General features: G+C 28.7%; 2 protein-coding genes across 3 annotated transcripts in view; both read left to right on the top strand.

Moving 5' to 3' along the window:
• The window catches only part of LOC122269315 (papilin), a 29,470-nt gene extending 28,910 nt beyond the window's left edge, over positions 1 to 560 (top strand). The window contains exon 12 of the mRNA XM_087166925.1: positions 353 to 560. Coding sequence (XP_087023051.1) covers positions 353 to 357 — 5 coding nt within the window. The 3' untranslated portion in view covers positions 358 to 560. The remainder of the gene's footprint in view (positions 1 to 352) is intronic.
• Positions 561 to 3,787: 3,227 nt separating this feature from the next.
• LOC107440509 (actinia tenebrosa protease inhibitors) lies at positions 3,788 to 18,597 on the top strand. 2 transcript variants are annotated; one of them, XM_087166134.1, is made up of 10 exons: positions 3,788 to 3,951; positions 5,487 to 5,690; positions 6,728 to 6,898; positions 10,308 to 10,532; positions 11,255 to 11,434; positions 11,527 to 11,706; positions 11,813 to 11,995; positions 13,206 to 13,376; positions 15,387 to 15,572; positions 18,431 to 18,597. In XM_087166134.1, the coding sequence occupies exons 1-10, from the start codon at positions 3,900 to 3,902 to the stop codon at positions 18,448 to 18,450; spliced, it is 1,572 nt and encodes a 523-aa protein (XP_087022260.1). In that variant the 5' UTR covers positions 3,788 to 3,899; the 3' UTR covers positions 18,451 to 18,597. The 2 variants fall into 2 exon arrangements, with proteins under 2 accessions (XP_087022260.1, XP_087022259.1); XM_087166133.1 differs by having other exon boundaries at positions 3,792 to 3,951; positions 15,387 to 15,587.
• Positions 18,598 to 20,029: the final 1,432 nt, after the last annotated feature.

Below are 20,029 nucleotides of genomic sequence, written 5' to 3'. Positions count from 1 at the left end.
TAGTTATTGCGATTGAAGCCGTCAAGGAGAAAAATAACAAGTTGCAAAAGTATATTATGTTCACTGCATACTTAACTAATTTTGAATACTATTTAAATTTTTTAAATCATAAAAAAATATTCAATCGATATAGCAATAAATGTTTCTTAGCATAAATATTTGTTATAATTACTGTTGTTATAAGCTTTCCTACTGTTATGAAGCGAAAAAATAGTTTTTTTCGTATTTTTAAGAACCAATAAAAACAATAAACAATGCTGACCAGCATTTTTTTCGCAATAGTTCCCTTAAGCAAACATTATAAATGAATAGTGCTGAATTATAATGTTTTTTTTTGTGTTTTTTATTTCAGCTTAAGAAGTGATTCTGAAAGACTCATCATCCAACAGATGGAATAAATCTCCTTAAAAATCTCAAAATGTATTGTTTTCTCAAGCTTCCATAATTCTTTTTTGCACGTTATCTGTAACCCTTGTTCCTGAAAAGAAAAAAAAAGTCTGTCACAAGTATAAAATGTTGCCATTTATAAATTATAAAAATAAAGTTAGAGTACTTTTCAATCTTCTGGTTTATTTCTTTATTGAAACCGATAAATACATTAAAAATTTTTTTTTTGTGAATAAATATTTGTTCATAAATGTTTGAAGTACTTTTACTGAACATATATTTTTACTTATTTTCATTTTCAAGTGATTCTACTGTAAAAAGCGATACTTCTATTTGCGCTTTCAATTTTAAGGAATTATAAAATAATAATTAAGTTCTGAGAAAAAATATGAGGGTTAAAAACTACCAGAATGTGGTAAAATTTTGCCTCCATGGGAAGGGAAAAAAGCTCGATAATTTTTATTAAAACGCTTTGGTAATTACTCTGGTAAAATTAATAATTAAATTGAGTTTTATAATCTGTGGTGAAATTTGTTAATGTGAAAAAATTCAGTAATTTTATCACGATATCTTAGAGAATGGTATTAAAATCATTTATTCCGCCGTTACTTTTACTTTTCAGTTTCTTATTTTTTACTAAATGTGAGGTAATAAGCACTATAATTTTGAAAAAGTGAAGTTCTGATAAACCTTTACCTTATGAACGGAAAAAATATTAAATGAACTCCATTAAATACGGTATATTTTTGTTTTTGATGCTAGGTTTATTGCTATCCTTTTACCAGAAATGGAATTACCATAAAATTCTGGCAGATGTTTTCTTCTTCGTGAGATTTCAAACTTAATGAGACAAAAAAGTATACGTTATCACGATACCTTAGAGAATGGTATTAAAATCATTTATTCCGCCGTTACTTTTACTTTTCAGTTTCTTATTTTTTACTAAATGTGAGGTAATAAGCACTATAATTTTGAAAAAGTGAAGTTCCGATAAACCTTTACCTTATGAACGGAAAAAAAATTAAATGAACTCCATTAAATACGGTATATTTTTGTTTTTGATGCTAGGTTTATTGCTATCCTTTTACCAGAAATGGAATTACCATAAAATTCTGGCAGATGTTTTCTTCTTCGTGAGATTTCAAACTTAATGAGACAAAAAAATATACATTAAAATTTTAATAAAATAGACAAAACATGTTTATAGTTTTATTAAAGTTATTTTTGAATTTTACGACTAATTTTGATCATGGAATAATATTATTCAATAGTAAAACTGTCTGTAATAAACAAATAGTCTCAGCTTTGAGTTAATTTTTATTTTTAAATTTTAAAATATTTTGTCTGTAACATAGATTTAAATGTTTTTAAAATCAATAATTTTGAATTAGACTATGAAAAACTTACTTGCCAAAATGATTATTAAAATATGATTTTTTCATAATCATGTGATTTTTTCATAATATGCTATTTTCAGATAAAGAAACTTTACACAAAATTCAAAACACATGTGTAAGACAAAGTAAAAAATTAAGGTTTGAAGTATGGGTATTTTTCTGGTATTATTTCTGGGTATTTTACAACCCTTTTTGGATTATACAGACGCCTTCGTTTGTTTGCTTACTTTTGTTTAGAACTGAAAAACCTATTGATAGCTCAACCTACTCTTTCCCTCTCAGTTTTGTTTTCCACTTTTTCCCCACTATTTTTACTAAGCCGTTCAACTTACTAAACTATTCTGAATAGACTCTATTAGTTAAGTATTACTTTTACTATAGATACTATATATTACTACATATACTATATATTATAATATATATAATATATTACTATATATACTATATATTACTATATGTACTATATATTACTATATATACTATATATTACTATACGTACTTTTACTACATATATAATATGCATACTATACGAAAATTAAATGTGTAATGAACATTTTAAGAATTTTTTATTGCTGTAAAAGCTCGAAGTCTGGTCAATCCTAGGTTTTAACAGTAAAACAGGGTTTACCAAAGTAGCACTGTAACTCTTAGGTTTTACCGCAAAGGCATGGAAAAAGATTGAAATAGAATTATATTAAAACATATTTCGGACTTATGCCAAGTGACTTTGGTAAAAGACAAGCTTTACCGGTATAGCCTAGGATTTACTTGAGTTTGGGCTTTTATCGAAATAACTGTAATAGATCTAAGTCTAGTAAGTTCTAAATTTTACTTGTAAGGCCTAAGATTTATCAGTCACTTCGTAACTCCTACGTTTTACAGCAATGGCTTGGTCTATATCTGAAATAGAACCATATTAAAGCATACTTTGGGTTTGTACCAAGTTCTTTTGGCAAAAGTTAGGTTTTACCGATAACTTAGGATTTACGACATTTAAGTTTTTTACCGTAACTTTTACATATAGTTCATTTACGTTTGCATAGTTTATCTCAACCTATACTAATAGGTGACAAAATACACAGAAGACCCATTACATTATGACCACCCTGCTAATAACATGTAGGACCACCTTTAGCCCTCAAAACCAGCCGTGGCATTGATTCCACAAGTGCTGATACGTAGTCTGAGGTATCTGGTACCAAGCACTCACCAACTGGTCCTGCAATTCCCTCACATTGCAAGGGGGTAGCGTGGCAGCATGAATTTGGTTTTCCAAGTAGGGTCACAAATGCTCTATTGGATTAAGGTCAGGTGAATTTGGGGGCCAAGACATGGCTTGAAAGTCACTGGAATGTTCCTCGACGATTCGACTCTTATGACATGGTGCATTATCCTGTTGGTAAACACCCCCCCCCTCCGCAGGAAAAACTGTTGCCATGAATGGGTGAACCTGGTCTGCAACTATGTTCAAGTAGCTTACAGACGTCAGGGATTGTTCTATGAGGATTATAGGTCCTAATGTGCCGCATGAAACTATTGCTCCTAGACGAGAAACCATGAAAACCTGGGCGAGCCCATTGTTATAGATGGAGGATGGCCATAATGCAATGGCTCTTCGGTGTATATACACAGTAAAAATTAAATTAAATAAAATTTATTTTATGTCTCTAAATTGAACTATACAAAATTATTTCAGCTTTCTTTTCTTTTTATTAGAAAGTGTTGATATTAAAGCATTTCAGACTGAACAGAATAAGCTATAAAGTATGAACCATGCAAGCTATTTTCCTAATTTATTTGCTTTACAAAATAATTCATACAAATGTACCTTATTTTACACTTTTTATTCCATATACAAGAAAAGCATTTTAATATATTATGATGTATGCCTCGTCCTTGATTCTTTGTTTAGATATTTTCCCCATTTGCTTAGTTGAGGACATGTCGTTATCTATTCAATTAAATAAAACTGAAACAACTTCCTGTAAAATATCGCACGCATTTCCTGACTTCATTTGATACTAAACTTAACAATGTGTAAAATACTTTACGCATTGTTATTGGAAAACCACTGATCACACTAAAATTTTTACTTAGATCAAAATACAGTCCACAATGAAAATTTTATTTTTGTTATGCATTACTAGTATTGCTTTTGGAGATTCAAGTGAGTATAAAATTGAGCTTAAGTATTAATTCAGAAATTTTATAGAACGATAAGAGTTTATAGAACATGTAACAAATAAGAATTTTGAAATTGCTCATGCATATGTTATGAATGCGGATTAAATTTCTTAAACTCTTATTCATCTCTAAAATAGTTTGCATTTTTCAATTTAAAGTGTAATTTTTTTTTATTTAATGCACAAATAAAAATTTGATAAATGCTCATGTATAATGAAATCAAATTTAATTGAACTTCTGTAATTTTAACTTATCTCTTAAATAGTTTGAATTCTTCAATTGAAGATACACTGCCCTACAATAATGAAAGAGATACTTACCGTTTTTGATGTTTTTTTTAATTTCTCAAAAATCACTTAGAGGATTGAAAAGTGTTTCATGCATTTTTTCAGTCGAGTTTTAAGCTTTCAGTGACTTGAGGGACCGAGTATAAATTACGAAAGAAAACAAGTATTTTTAAATCCCCTTAAGTCAGAAAATAAAACAATAAACTTGTAACTTGTATCGATTACTTTGGTTGTTATTTGCAAAAACTGCATAAAATTTTAATAAAAAGATAGCTTAAAATAACCAGAGGTTTTCCATAAATTTCATTCTGAAGTATTGCAAATTCAACGATCTTTTAAAAACCGGATAGCAAGATCAAACTTAAATATCTAGAAAACCCCTAATCCTTTTAAGCTTTCTTTTCAGAAGTACAAGAACTACTTAGAAAATTGCTTGAAACTTTTTACGTTTTTAAGATATTCAAATCAAATTTTTTCCATTAGTTGCCAAATATACTACAAAAGTTATGAAAAAAATAATCTTACATTTTTTCCGCTCATGCGCTGTACAAAAGAACTACTTTAATAACTTATACCTTCAAATTTTTTAAAATTTTTCTTTCAAATTTTAAAAGAAATAATTTTATAATTTATCCTCTAAATTTTTTTTTAGTTTTATTGAATATTTTTAATGTTATAACAAAAAAACGTAGGCAAAAAATGAATTTTTTAATAAAAATATTCATATCTTTATAAATATTTAAGTTAGATTTAAATTTTATGCAGTTATTGCAAATAACAGCCAAAGAAATCGATACAAGTTACGAACTTATTGCTTGATTTTCGGACTTAGGGCGTTCAAAAAATACCTGTTTTCTTTCATAGTTTACAGTCGAATCCCTCAAAGCTTGAACTCTATTGCCAGGTATGAAAAATAGGAAGAACTAAACACTTCTAAAATTACAAAATCGTCCTCTAAGTATCTCTTGAGAAATTCAAAAAAATATTAAAAACTGAAAGTGTCTCTTCCATTATTGTAGGGTAGCGTATATCTTTGACTTTCAATAAACAAATAAGAATTTTGAAATTATTCATAGGGATGAAATCGATTTTGAAGCTAAAATTTTCAATATTTTATAACATCTTTTGAATAATTTATGAACTTCAACATTAGGGTGAAATGAAAAAATTATGAAAATTTAAAATATACTTTCCTTACTTAGTTCAGAAAATAATATAATTTTTCTTACAGATAACACTATACAGCAGGCAAGAAAGCCAGATCTATGCAATTTACCAGTGGACAGTGGAATTTGCCGTGCTTTGCACTATAGGTTTGCCTTTAACCAAACCAGTGGTCATTGTGAAGAATTTGTTTATGGGGGATGCGGTGGAAATGCAAATAATTTCTTTATACAAGAAATATGTGAGGTTACTTGTGGAGATTCTCAAACAAGTATTTGCTTAAATTAAGTTTCTTCAGACATTCTTTTAAAATTTTTTGTTTTATTCATCTAGGTTCCTCATCCGAATGTAAAATGTTTTATTTATTCTGTTCAGAGAATATTCTTATTAAATTTGGTATCAGAGGTGTAGTGAAGCACAACTGATACCAAAGAACTATCTGCGGATCTGCACTGTAGTTCTTTGATGAAAATGAATTGCCACCATTTTTGGTGTTGATATACATCAATATTTTTTATAATGTTAAAAATCTAAATGAAAATCTTATCTGTATCATGGAAATTTGCGAACCTGAATGCTTAACATGAAGCTTTTTTCTAAATACATTACTCATGGTTTTGTCCACAGTAAGTAGATCATTGAACGCAAAATCCTGCCACAAGATCATTAGTTAGATTAAAAGTTACTCACACTGTATATAGTGTAAATGGTGGCAACTATTTTACACCTAAGTGGTGCAGTACCTAGGAGAGTTCCTGGATTAGTGTCCCTTTTGATGAAAATCGACGTTGAAAATAAACACGAACACTCGCTAATTCGTTATCGATTGCAATAGATTACAGACGATAACCAAAACGCGCCAACATTAGAGTTTTTGGAATAGAAAATATTTAACAATTGGTATGAAGGCATGTGTTTTTGGTATAAACTTCTTGCATTTTAGATGTTTAATGCTTTCATGCCGCCTTTAAATTGTATATGAAAGTTATATTTGGTGTTAAATTTACATATGGTATAAATTTATAATATATCATTAATTATATAATTAATTCTATATATTATATATAAATTTACAATATATAATTATATGAATAATAAATTTACATATAGTATAATTAATATACCTTAATATCAAATTCGGAGAGATATTATACCCCTGGTTTTACAATATATATAATAAGATTCCTTTAACATTTCTTTCTGAGTAAGGTGTAGTTTTAAACTCATGATTAAAACTTATGATTAAAACTGTATGGAGAAAAGTTTAAGTATTTAATTTTTAATTTCTAACTTTTAAATTTTTTTTAGCAATTCCTAAGTCTTGCTCAGGTGCGGGTGAAACTGGATCGTGTAAAGCATATTCAGTAGCTTGGTTCTACGATTCTGATACAGAAACATGCAAGAGATTTATTTACGGAGGATGTGGTGGAAATGGAAACATATATGAAACTGAAATTGAATGCTTACAGGAATGCAAAGGTATGTAAGTTTTTCAACAAAATTTTATTTCTCAAAACAAATAAAGTTTTGTATATAACTAAAGAATTTTTATGGGCAAAAAATAACAATATCAGCTCTCTGATGTTTTCAATTACATTATAAAAGAAAAGCATATTGTTTTGGACAAGTTTTGTTGATTAAGTGTGAAATATTTTATACGAATTAGAGTTTCCTTTATATTAGAATGCCAAAAAATGAATGTTCGTGCCACGTGGATGAGAAACCAGGTTATATAATAACATAATAAATCAAATAATAATATAATAAATCAAATAATAATATAATAAATCAATAAACCAAATAATAATTTAATAAATCGAATAATAATATAATAAATCAAATAATAATAACATTTATAATGTCTTAGTTGAAAATTTAGCTATTTGAGAGAAATAATACTCGTTTAAGAAATAATTTTAAAATAATTTTTTATTTCTGTTAATAAAGAAATGATTTATCATTTGCTTTCAACAAAAATATCGGGCAGACATTCGAAATGATAAAATAGAGCATATTTTTTATTTTTTAAGGTTTAAGCGACATAAACCTATTCTTTTTAAGATTCCAGACAACCTTGTAGATGACAGAGCAAGTTACATAATAATATAATAACAATCATTATAAAATAATAATCATAATGTGTTAGCAGAAAAATTAGATATTTATGAGAAATAACACTTATTTAAAAATAATTTGAAACAACTTTTTTATTTGTGTTAATAAAGTAATGATTTATCATTTGCTGTGAACTTAAATATTTGCTATATATTAGAAACGATAAAATAAAGCATATTATTTATTTTTTGAGGTTTAAGGTACATAAACCTAATCATTTAAGGTACACGCCTTCCTTTTTACATTTATTTTTGACCAAAACATAATTTTTCTGTTTTCTTTATATAATAAAATTATGGATCCTTTCACTTTCAAAAACCTGTTGAGTTTTCTTTTTAAGTCAAATGAAACAAAAGCTATGATGATTTGAGAAACATCTATATAAGTTAATAATTTAATAATTGAGTCTTTTTTAAAATTTTTCCAAAAACTAATTTTTCTGTTATTTTCCTTCATTTTAAAAACATAAAAATAACTAATCGCAACTTTTGACCTTTTTTGCCAAATAGTTTTCGGTGTTTACTGTAAAATTTCTGATTATAAATATTAGGTCTAATGCTTACTCTATAATCTAAGATGCATTTTTAGGAGTATTATAAAGCAAGAGTAATGCAAAAATAATAAATTTTAACGAAGTTATGTGATTGGGAAAAAAGGTTGATTTTTGTTCTTTTTTGACCAGTTCAGATTGATATATTATTAAAAAATTTTAACAATTAATCCATCACCTGCATATTATTATTTTTTTCATCCTAAATATAATTTTTTTTTAAATAACGTATTCAGGTTCCTTAATTCTTATATGTAGATTCCTTCATATGCAGTTGAGACAAAAATACATTTTGTCAAAAATTTATTAAATTTATTAACTAAAAATGTTTTTTAAGCATTTTCCCGCTTTTCAATACGTTTTTTAAAAATATTCATAAGTACGAGAAAACTGATTTTTTAAAAAAAAATATTAAACAATATATGCAGAAAAAGGCTCTAGCTTTAGCTCTAATGTAGTAATTTTTTAATGTTACATTTTAATTTTGGTTATTTCTACCTAAATATAATGAGCATACCGTTAGAAATTTATCGGTAAAAATGGTTAAATAACAATTTATTTTACCATATTCAAACAAAACAGTCTAATAAATAAGATGGTATTCAAATTGTTATTGTGAGAAAAATTGTTAGCTGTGAAAAAAACTGTTTATTAACTGCTTTCACCTCATACGGTTAAACAACTAGAATATTATTGCACCAACTAGACTCATCTAATGTAGCCTCTTAAATCCTTGCAGATGGGTACGTATTACAGCCGAAAGGGCTAATATGTCAATTTCATAACTGACAGATAGAGGGTTCCAGTCCTAGAGTTGATACTGTAATATTTCCTGCATTCCTTTCAACACTTAAAGAATTTTCAGTGTCTTGCGCTCCTCAATTCGTTACCCTGGACTATTAGAATACGATACGCTCATTAATGCATAGATTGCAGCACCATAAAGCTTTTTAAATCTCTAATGTCAGTAATATATTTTTTTACGGGTTTGAAACCATGATTGTTGCTGCATAGTTTTGCATTCACGGTTTTTTCACCATGCGAATTGTAAACAGTTTCAAAACTGTAAAGGTAAAAAATGTTTTTTTTTTTTTTACCGTAAACTTTACGGTCATCGAGACAGGCAGCCGATTGTTTCATCATAATTTTAGAATGTCAATTCGAACAGTAAAGGGTAAGCAAAGGTTCTATCTCACGCAATTTGATTAAATGTCTTGAAAGTATAACGATATTTCCGTAGTTAAAAATGTATTGCTCGTAATGTTACTATGATTAAAAATTTTTTGAATACTTAAAAAAATACGAACTTTAAATTTCCATCACAAAATATATTGCTTAAAAGTATTATTAGTAACAAAATATGATTAGAAAAAAAAAATTATTTATTAGCATTACAAAATTAATGCATGGGAAAAGAAATTAGTTTCATAAATCATAAAAGTTTTTTACAAAAGTAGAAAAAAGAAACGATATTCATGTTCGCTCAGAAAAAAAGAAAACTTCTGAACTAACTTAATTTGCACAAATTGCCAGAGGAATGAGAGTTGAAAGGTGATGAGTAGAAACGTTTCCCTGCTTCATCCGGCAATCAAACTGATTTTAATGTTTAACATTTTACCTCCACATTTGTGATTTGACAGATTATCATAACGTTACTGTTTTTCCTTGCTTAAAATAATTTGAGACCCTAATGTGTATGTTTTTTACTTTACTTTTGACGAGCATATTATGAGCATATGGTAAGGGGAATTTTTACAAATAACCCTCTAAAATCAAATCTTTAAACTGGCTCAGTGCATTTCTAAAATCATCTCAAATATGAATTACTTTCATTCATAAAGTTAGTGAATTAGTAATCCTTATTGCTTGCATGGTTTTTGGTGAAGAATCCAAAAATACACATGAAAGGTGGAGATTGCGGAACATTGTACACATTGAAATATAATCTCTGAACACATATTGAATACTTTTACATACGTTTCCTTGTATTTGTATTCCTATTTATAAACGCTTTAGAATTTTACCACCCTTCAACAGAATTGAAAATAATAATTACACAAGTGAAATTTATTATAATTGCAAGATATAGTTTATAAATTTATTATTTTAGATTTTTTGGTTAAAATTAAGCACTAAAATAGAAACTATTAAAATCTTAATGCATTTAAAAATATATAAAAGAGATCAGAAAATATAAATATATAAAATGATATTTCATTTCAGAAAACCTCAATTATTCGAAAGAATGTCCTGAAAACTCTAAATTTGTACTTTGTGGAACTGCTTGCCCTCTAACGTGTGACAATTTTCGAAATCCACCTACGGAATGCAACCGAATATGTTATTCTGGTTGCGAGTGTGATGAAGGATACGTCAGGGCAGAAAATGGCAGCTGTATACTACCTGAAAACTGTCCTTTTTCTTTTCTACCAAATGGGCCACGAGAAAGTAAGAATGCTTGATGTATTAACCTTATTCAAAGGAGTTGAATATTAAACTTTAAAGGATTTCGTAACTATATGATGTAAAAATTATTTTGGGGGATCTATATGCTAAAGAAGGTAGAGAAAGGAAATTTCAAATTTTAATTGGAGGACTTGATTTACATGATACAACTAATGATAATGGAAGCAAATTTATTGATTTCGCCACTTCACATAATATGATTATAGGAAGCGTAATCATGTTCCTTCAGCATGAAAATATTCATGAATAAACCTGGAGTGTACCATGTGGCACTTATGTTAATCAAATTGATCACGTACTAATTGACGCAAGACATTACTCAGGCTTGATGGAGACATTACTCAGACTTATCGTGGGGTCAATGTGGATTCGGATCACTTCCTGATAATAGCTAAAGTCAGCTTCTAAATCCATTGGAGAAAAAACTTAGTATATTTGTTTATTGTATAATGTCTTAGTAATGCCAAATTTCTTTTCAAATATCTGTAAGCCTAAAAACTGATCAAATAGTATATTTTGTTACTGCAATCTCCTTTTTTGAAATCAAAATCTAGTCACTTTAGTTTATATTTTATCTTCGTAGACTATATTTTTTCCGAATGTTTATTTTCAATAACTTGGCAACTAAGCTACTGAAATAATGTACGATATTTCTGCATTTTTTTGCATGAAAAATCAAGTAATATTTATTCATTATTTTTAAGACTGCCCTGCAAACTCTCATTTTAATTCGTGTGGAACAGACTGCCCTTTGACCTGCGAAAATTACCATAATCCACCAGACATTTGCAATCTTATGTGCCGTATCGGATGTGAATGTGATAATGGCTACGTTTCAACCAGCGATGGAAGCTGTATTTTACCTGAGAACTGTGCACTGCAAAGTAAATATAAGTGCAAATTTAAAATTTCAGAACATGAATTCATTGATTTCATTTACATATAGTTTAAATGTTTCATGACTTTTTAATTTAAGATTGTCCAGCAAATTCAGTTTTCAGTTCCTGCGGTAGTTCTTGTCCACTGACATGTGAAAATTACTTAAGACCACCAGAACCCTGCACCACAATGTGCAAGATCGGATGTGAATGCCTCGATGGTTATGTTTTAACTGAAGATGGTAGATGCGTTTTGCCTGTGGATTGCCCGGTAAAAAGTAAACAGATTCGTATTTTTTTCAAATATAATTTTTTAAAATAAACTGTAGAAAGTGGTTTGTATTGATATATTCAAAAAATGATTTCTATTATGTACTTTTAAAGCTTGTCCTCCACATTCTCAATTCAATTCATGTGGGACATTCTGCCCTGTGACGTGTGAAAATTTTCGAACTCCACCAGAATTTTGTATTCAAGTTTGCAAAACCGGTTGTGAATGTGAAAGCGGTTATGTTTTAGAAGAGGATGGAAACTGCGTTTTACCAGAAAATTGTGCAAATGACAATAGTACGTACTTATTTTTCTTCTTAATATTTATGTGACATGTTTTATTATATAATGCTTAACACATTAGAATATGACATATAAACTATGCCATTTATTATAATATAATGAAATTTATTTACATGAACCCACTATTTTCTATAATAATTGTAATGTATATGTTACCGGCACTGCATGAAACGAAAGTTTTTATTGGAATACTAAGAATATTTTATAAAGTACTAGGCATTTTTAGTTAAGTATAAGATATGAGAATTAATGTATATCTCACATAGGCATTGTATATAAAATATCTAGACAATCTATGAAATGGCGAGGTAGACGAAACGGTTTTAATTCCTGAAAAACGCATAAAATTAAAAGAAATATTGTAAGACTGGCAGTAAAGCGATCAATTATGTTATTAACAATGTATTAAATACCGTACTCTATAGAATATATCAGCATTTAAAAATGCCTGTAACCATGTAACCATTTTAAATTGTGTAGGTTTTTCATTTAGCATTTTCTTGCAACTTTGATATACTATCAGATGATAATGGAATTTTAATCATTGGTGCCTCTTTATGCTAGAGTGAGATCAGAAGATGATAGTCTCATTGGTTTCAATTCATTAAGAATGTTCGAAAGATGGAGAAGCAATTTTCAGCAATGATAAATGCATAATTCCAAATCTTATTTCAATTACTGTTAGCTTAAACCCTCAGCGTTTTAAACTATAAATTCATCATAACTAGATTTCACAGTTGAATAGCAGTTGTTTGTTATTGATTAAATCTAGTTTCTAATCAGCTCTTAGTAAGATTATTTCAGCTAGATCCGTACCTCATCTCGTAACTTCCAGATAATGCATTGCATTTTGTTGCTTTACGGAATAACCTTAGAAAACCTTTCCTTTTAGTTGCCAGAAGGACTACTGAATCGTGACATAAACAAATGCCGCGATTCCGCAATTAATCAGGTACCTAATAATCAGGCTTCTACTAATGTTATCTAAAAGCCATATTTTCTAAAATATTTTCTTTAATACGGGTGAGAATCTAATTAAATTTATCTGAAACAATTTTTTTTATTCATTTTAAAATTTAATTTTTCAAGCATGTTTCGCGGGTTTTCAATTTTTTTTAAAAAAAATGTCTTTGTTGTACTGTGATGAGTCTTAAAATAAATCTATATGTTTTGTATTAACCAAATTTAAATAAAATATTTTTAGCAACGGATGTTTGTCGGCAGCCGCGAAAAGTTGGGCCGTGTAGAGCACTGGTACCCAGGTTTTACTACAATCAACGAACTAAGAGATGTCAGCAGTTTTATTACGGTGGTTGCCAAGGAAACGATAATAATTTTAAATCATTAGAAGACTGTGATTCTACTTGTATCGAAGGTATCTAAATAGTATTATTCTCATTAAATTTTTTCAATAAATTGAAAATGCAGCTACGTGTTCTAAATACACCTCCAAAAAGGAAAAAAACACACATAATTTTTTTATTTATTATGAATCATTGAAATTTTTTCACCCCTTTAAGAAAAGCAAAATACTTTAAAAGCTTAGGAAAAAATTATATGTCACAGAGGCTGTAAAAATCTGAAAAAACGAAACGAAAAAAAAAGAAAGAAACAATTATTAAATATCAGCGGTATACACACAATATGCTTAATGAGAAAAATTAGAAAAAAAAATGAATTAAAATACTATTTACGCGTAATATCTTGTAGTATAATTCGTTTTAAATAAAATTGCTTGTCACAAAATGCAGAAAGATACGCATAATTATTTCTCGTTTTGAAAATTTCAGTGCAAATTTTATTTAAATGCAAATTTAATTTAAGTGCAAATTTTATGTAAAAAAATTTTCCGAATTTTTTAAAGAACTGGGAGGCTCCGCTCGCTAATTCATGTAATCGCATTTCAGTCACCATTACTTATTTCGTAAACGTACGTATTTCCCTCAAATATTCTGAACATTTTGGTTTCAAAATATACAATTTTATTTGTTTCATATAAGAACATTTTCTTGATGCGTTAATTGTAACGCAAGAGATGATTACTTAGATTTGAAAAATAAGTATCTCTACTTGAAAAAAAATTAATCCAAGAAAAACAGATTTTGAGACTTAATAAGAGGAAAAAATGCAAAGCAATTGTACTCGTTGAAGAGGCTTATAATAATGCAAGTAAGGAATAATTTTTATCGCTATCAACTATGTTTTTTTTTTTTTTTTTTTTAAATTTCCTTATGAATGCTAAGATTTATACACCTGGCAACATGTAATCTCTCTCTTTTTGCTACTTTTGATTGACATTAAGTCCAAAGCGAGCTTATAAAATAAAGAAATAATGATCTCATGAGAGAGAAAATTTTTCTACAACTTTAGATAAATGGTTAATATTTAAAGCAAAAAAGCAGAAAAAACATGAAAAAGCTCTAATATTTGTAATAACTTTCAAACAAACTTCTGAAAAAAACATTCTCGTTAAAACTATGATACAAAAAAGAACTATCAGAACGTCAAATTTCAAATCTGTAATAGCATTTCAGTGATCAACCATTTTTTTACTCAAAGTTTAACAGTTAATAATTCTCCAACAAACTATAGAATGCTAAATTTTTTTATTTCATGCTAATACTTATATTCTTTTCTACGCACTATAGTTATTTTATTTTATAACAGTCGTTGAACAGCCAACCCAGTTTTGGGTTTAAGACTACCAATGTTCAACTCCGTAGCTTTGTAGTTTTAACCCAATCAAGAAGACAAGGGAATTCCCGAATCAAGTATTGGGAGAAATTTGCCTTCCTGGAGAACTTTTCGATGAAATTAACTTGCATTTGTGTTACATAGAGAGGGAAACCATGAAAATTTTCCATGGTCTGCCTAACGGCAAGGGAACTCTAACCCATGATCAGTCAATCACCAAGTCAGCACTGTGGTCTGTGCGAGCTGGGTGTGGAATTCGAATCGACCAGTCATTGCTGGCATTCGAACCCGGTTCACCTCATTGGAAGGCGAGCTCTCTTTCCTCTACGCCATTACAGCTCGTTCAAGTTTCTATATTCTATAGCTTTTGCTCATCAAAAAATTTAATGTTAAGCTAAATAACCAAAAGAGCGTTGGCGTGTACGGCCCTTCAGACTTTTTTATACAGACAGATTTTCATTTTCTTACTAGGTAAACATATGTTTCCGAAGGTATTTCTTGCTGCATTCCTAGCTTGCCTTAAAAAATGAAATATAGGATTGTAATTTCAACACAAAACGTAAAAGCAAAATTTTTATTTAGAAATTTTTCAGTTGATTTCCAGACATCTAATATCACTAAAAAAATATTATGGAAAAATAGCTGTTTGTTTGAAAAGAGTTTGTTATAAAATCAGTAAATATTTTTCCAGCTCCACAACTACCATTCGCTTGTCAGCAGGATAGAGAAATCGGCACATGTGATCAAAGTTTTCCAAGATTCTTCTATAACAGGACAAGTGCACAATGTCAGGACTTTATTTATAGAGGATGTGAAGGAAACGATAACAACTTTCAAAGCTTAGAAGACTGTGAAGCTGTTTGCCAAATTGCACAAGGTAAAATTTCCAATGGTAATTGTTGATTCTAGTGTCCCTTGCGTTTATAGTTTTGATTGTTATTAACTAGCAGAATCGCTAGTTAGTAGCATGCTAAATACATACGACCTGAAATTGTTGAAATTCAATGCTTTTTTTTTCACATTTTAAATTATTTTTACAACAAATAGAGCTTTCATATGTAAATTAAAGAGTGATGTTAAATTTAAGCACCTAAAGTGAAAAAAGATAACACGTCTTCGCGTATTCTCAAAATACATGAATTACTTCCACTTCTGAAAGCACTACTGTTGATGCACTTTGGATATCATTAGAGGTATATTTACAATCGACTACGAGTTTTAGGGAGTTTGTTCTCGTTTTCTAAAATATAAAATGCATTTTCAGGTACATTAACAACTTCAGGTACGTTCAGGTAATCTTAAAATACGCTGTGTTATATGTTTTTGTTTAGTTGCGTTATAAGGTTATTTATATGTATAATATACATAATTCTCTTACGTAGCTCCCAAATTTTGGCTGTATTTCTTTTCCACCGGTGTCAACGTTTGCTTTGTTTTGTTTACGTTACTATTTCTCTTACACGGCGAATCGACCAATGACTGCCGCTAAAAATGTCATACGCCAAATCTAGCTGAAGTGGCTCAACAAGTAACGCTTTTAAAAACGGAAACTGAAATAACCAGAGTGCATCAGCTGCGGCAATCTCATAATATTAAGCTAGGCAGAAGTGAGTAGTCTTTGTCGATAGATCTCTATTTTAATGTTTTGTCGAAAGCGCTTTTTTTTTCACGAATTTATAAATTACGAATTTATTTGACGATTTTTGATTTATATCACGAATTATACTATAGCACATTTCTAATAGGTTTAACGAATTACATGTCATTTATTTGAATTCTAATTTATTTTAATGACTTATTATTTACTAAAAAGATGAAATTTTTTTTTTAAAAAAAAGTTTTTATATGGATTTGAATAATTGTTTTGAATTCTTAGAGTTTCGTGCATTTGCAATGTACCTAAGTTAGTAGCTAGGGAAGCGAGCTTGGTTTGCGAAGCAAACCATATAAGATTGCGTAACAATTTTCGGGGGTTGGCGAGCGTTAGCTAGCAGGGGGCGCAGCCCACTAGTTATATAGATGTATATTATATATATTTATTTATTATATATTATATTTATTTTTAAATATCTGTGAATTGTATTAAATAAGTTTATAATGCATAATACTTATCTGCTTCTTTTCTGTTAAACCTAGTTCATGCTAGTACTCTTCGAGCTTTTTGATTTACAAACAAATTTTATTCTAAGAACAAGTGTATGAATCTGAAATTTATGATTCTTACTTTCGTATCGTAAAAATAACTTTACTGGTTCTTATGTGTATCTTATATCACTCAAATTATAAATTTTAGTGTATCTTAATTCCGAAAATGGTGGCAGCAACTTGACTTCAAGTAATGAAAAAGAACATTCTTAATGCTTCACTACACCAGGAACTATCTCTGGTTTTTAGTATAATGGAACACACTTTAGCGCAAAATTGTTAGCATTATTTTTGGAGATAAGATACTCTAAAAATTTTTTTTAACAGTGTTGGTAAACAAGTTTCAAACAAATCTAACAAGGCAAAAAATTAAAGAAATGTAAAATGTCCTCCAGATGACCTTCAATAAATAGTCTACATTTATAAAACTACTCAAAATTTTTATTAAATCACATTCTAATAAGTTTCGTTGTAAACTTTTAGAAACAGAGTTTAAATTAGTTTTGAATATTTTTATATTTGTTGATTTTAGCTTCACCTATGTTTATAATTTTGCAGGTTTTGGATTATTTATTGTTCCTTTAAGAACAATTTTATTACTATTTGCTAGCATGTATGCGTAATTTTGGAACATTGTTACCCTACCTTTACAAAGAAAACCAGTTTCAAATGAATCCCGAAGTACAACAAATTAAAACACAAGAAAGCATTAAATATATTGACTATAAATTGGATTTAAAACTCCTCATCATAGTCCAAAATCGTTTTTTAAACGTTTAAAACATTTCTATCCTCATTTCACACAGGAATTTAGTTAAATAGTTTAAATATACACTAATTATTCGCCAAAATTACGGAACAACGAAAAACGCAACCTTCTGTACCAACAAGTAACAGGTAGGTCTTAGCGTTATTAATTATTGGTGTTAATATTTAACTATACCCTTTGAAGTGAGTAAAAACTCTTGCTTCGATATTAACTTGAAATAAAGCAATCATTCTCACCATTTTTCGAGTTTTTCAATATAAAATTTTGATTCGTGTTGAAACACCGCAGTTTTTGCAATGTATTTAAATTGCACTTTCAATTATGTCGCCAGCCTTATTTTTTACAACAGCTGATTTCATTTCCTCTAATCTTTATAACTTTGCGAGACATGGACAAAGTATCTTTTTTAATACATAATCTATACATATTTATAAGCATAAATGTTTATTTTCAGAAAACATCATGCTCATTCTTTCATGGGAAACAAGCTTCAAATGAATCCAGCTAGGCAAAAATTTGTAAAAGAATTTGACAAAATGTTCAAAAAGCTTTAATAAAAAGTCAGTACTAAAACATTATCTTAGTTTAAAACTGAAACACGTTACATCAAGCTTCGTTGTTTAATCCTGAAAAATCTCATTTATTTATCTACTTTTCCAGTTCGTTCAAGCTATATATTTATTATTATTATTATTTTTAATTTTTATTTTAGCCTCACTTGTATTTTTATGCAATGTTATAATGTGATAAATCATGAATAATTTGCATGATTACCTACATTGTATTACTTTTATAAATAGTTATTTTTATGATTTTTTTAGTGGAATCAAACATGATCTGAAAATGATGAAATGAAGTCTTCTGATCGAACAATTTCAAATTACGATCAACAAAAACAAACAACTTTTTATTTTTTTAAATTTTGTTATTGAGTTTGAAATATTACTTTTATTTTGTATTTTGAATAAAATTATTATTAGAAAAAATGATCTAAACATCTGTTCCTGGTAGTTCTCTAAAGATAAGTTATTTTCCTTGAAATTTTATTTTTTATCAAAAAAGTATTAAGTTCTGAATGTTTAACAATATTAAGTGGCTCATAATGTGTATAATAATATTAAGTTGTTAGTAATTTGTTTAATAATATTAAGTTGTATATTTGTTTCAAATTAAGATGGGAATCGTATTTTCAACCAGTTAAAACAAGTAAATATTAAAATTTTCATAAACTGTTAGAATTTTATATGTGAATTAATTAGAAATATGGTCAAGTTTGAGCCAGACATTATATCGCACCAAATTGAATCACATTGTCGTGTAAAATAAATATATTTTCTTAAACTTGATTACACAGAGTGGTAGCTTAGGGGATAGAAAACTCACCTTCCAACGATGTGGCCCAGGTTCGGGGTTAGTTCACATTTGGCTCCCGGTTCGTCCGGAACACAAAGTAGATGTAAAATATCCGTAGAGTCTAGGATACCCTTGCCCCCTCAGGGTAACCATAGGGGATGTTTTTCTTTACGTTTTTCATTATCATGTAACGCAAGTGTAGGTTAGTTTAATCACAAAAGTTAACCGAAGTTTAGTTCGTTCATATACTTGATCTAAAATGCTTGTCTTCTTGGTTAGTTTCAAATCTTCGAGGCTGCGCAGTAAAACATTGATGGCATGAAAACAAAAAATGGGTCTGGTTTTCACTTAACGCATTTGTTCCCCCTAATTGATGAACACGTTTGTTGTGTCCAATTGATGAATACGTTTGCTGTGTCCAATTGATTAACACGCTTGTTGTGTCCAATTGATTAACGCTTTTATTGGCTCCAGTACTATAATTATTGTTGAACCTATCATCTTAAAATTATAGTATTTATCATTTCTTCAGTTTTTTTATATATTATTTTGAGGACAATTGATTTATGGAAGTTAGTTGTCAAAAAAAAGTTTTGATAAGAAAGAAGCTACCAGAAGTTTTATCACGATACCATTGTTAAGAATATGGAATATGAGTGAGTCATAGTTGAGAAGATAGTCAGATTGAAACTAACTATCTAACCAGATACCTTCTAAAACTTATTTATACGATACTATACATGGGAACATGAACAGAAATTTGGTTCAAATTATTTTAAAATTTTTCTCTATATATGAAGGTTTATAGAGCCAATTTTATCATTCGAATTTGAATCTATTTTTTGAGATTGTAGAGAATTTATTCATTTTCATGGAATGCAAAGGGGGAATCTTAGAACAAAATATTCAGTTGTAATAACAAGTTTTGAAGTTCTGAGTATTAATTACAGTAGGGATTGGGTCGGTCATGATTTATTTTATGACTTGAAATAGATTAGAAATATGGTTATGGATATTTATTTGATTAAAATTAAACATAACTACATTTTGAAGGATTTTTTGTTGCG

The sequence above is a fragment of the Parasteatoda tepidariorum genome, chromosome 6, assembly GCF_982258835.1.
Source record: "Parasteatoda tepidariorum strain Cologne lab strain chromosome 6, Ptep-v5.0, whole genome shotgun sequence".
NCBI classification, from domain to species: domain Eukaryota; kingdom Metazoa; phylum Arthropoda; class Arachnida; order Araneae; family Theridiidae; genus Parasteatoda; species Parasteatoda tepidariorum.
Note: the sequence above shows the minus strand (reverse complement) of the source record. Positions and strands in the feature narration are given on the sequence as shown.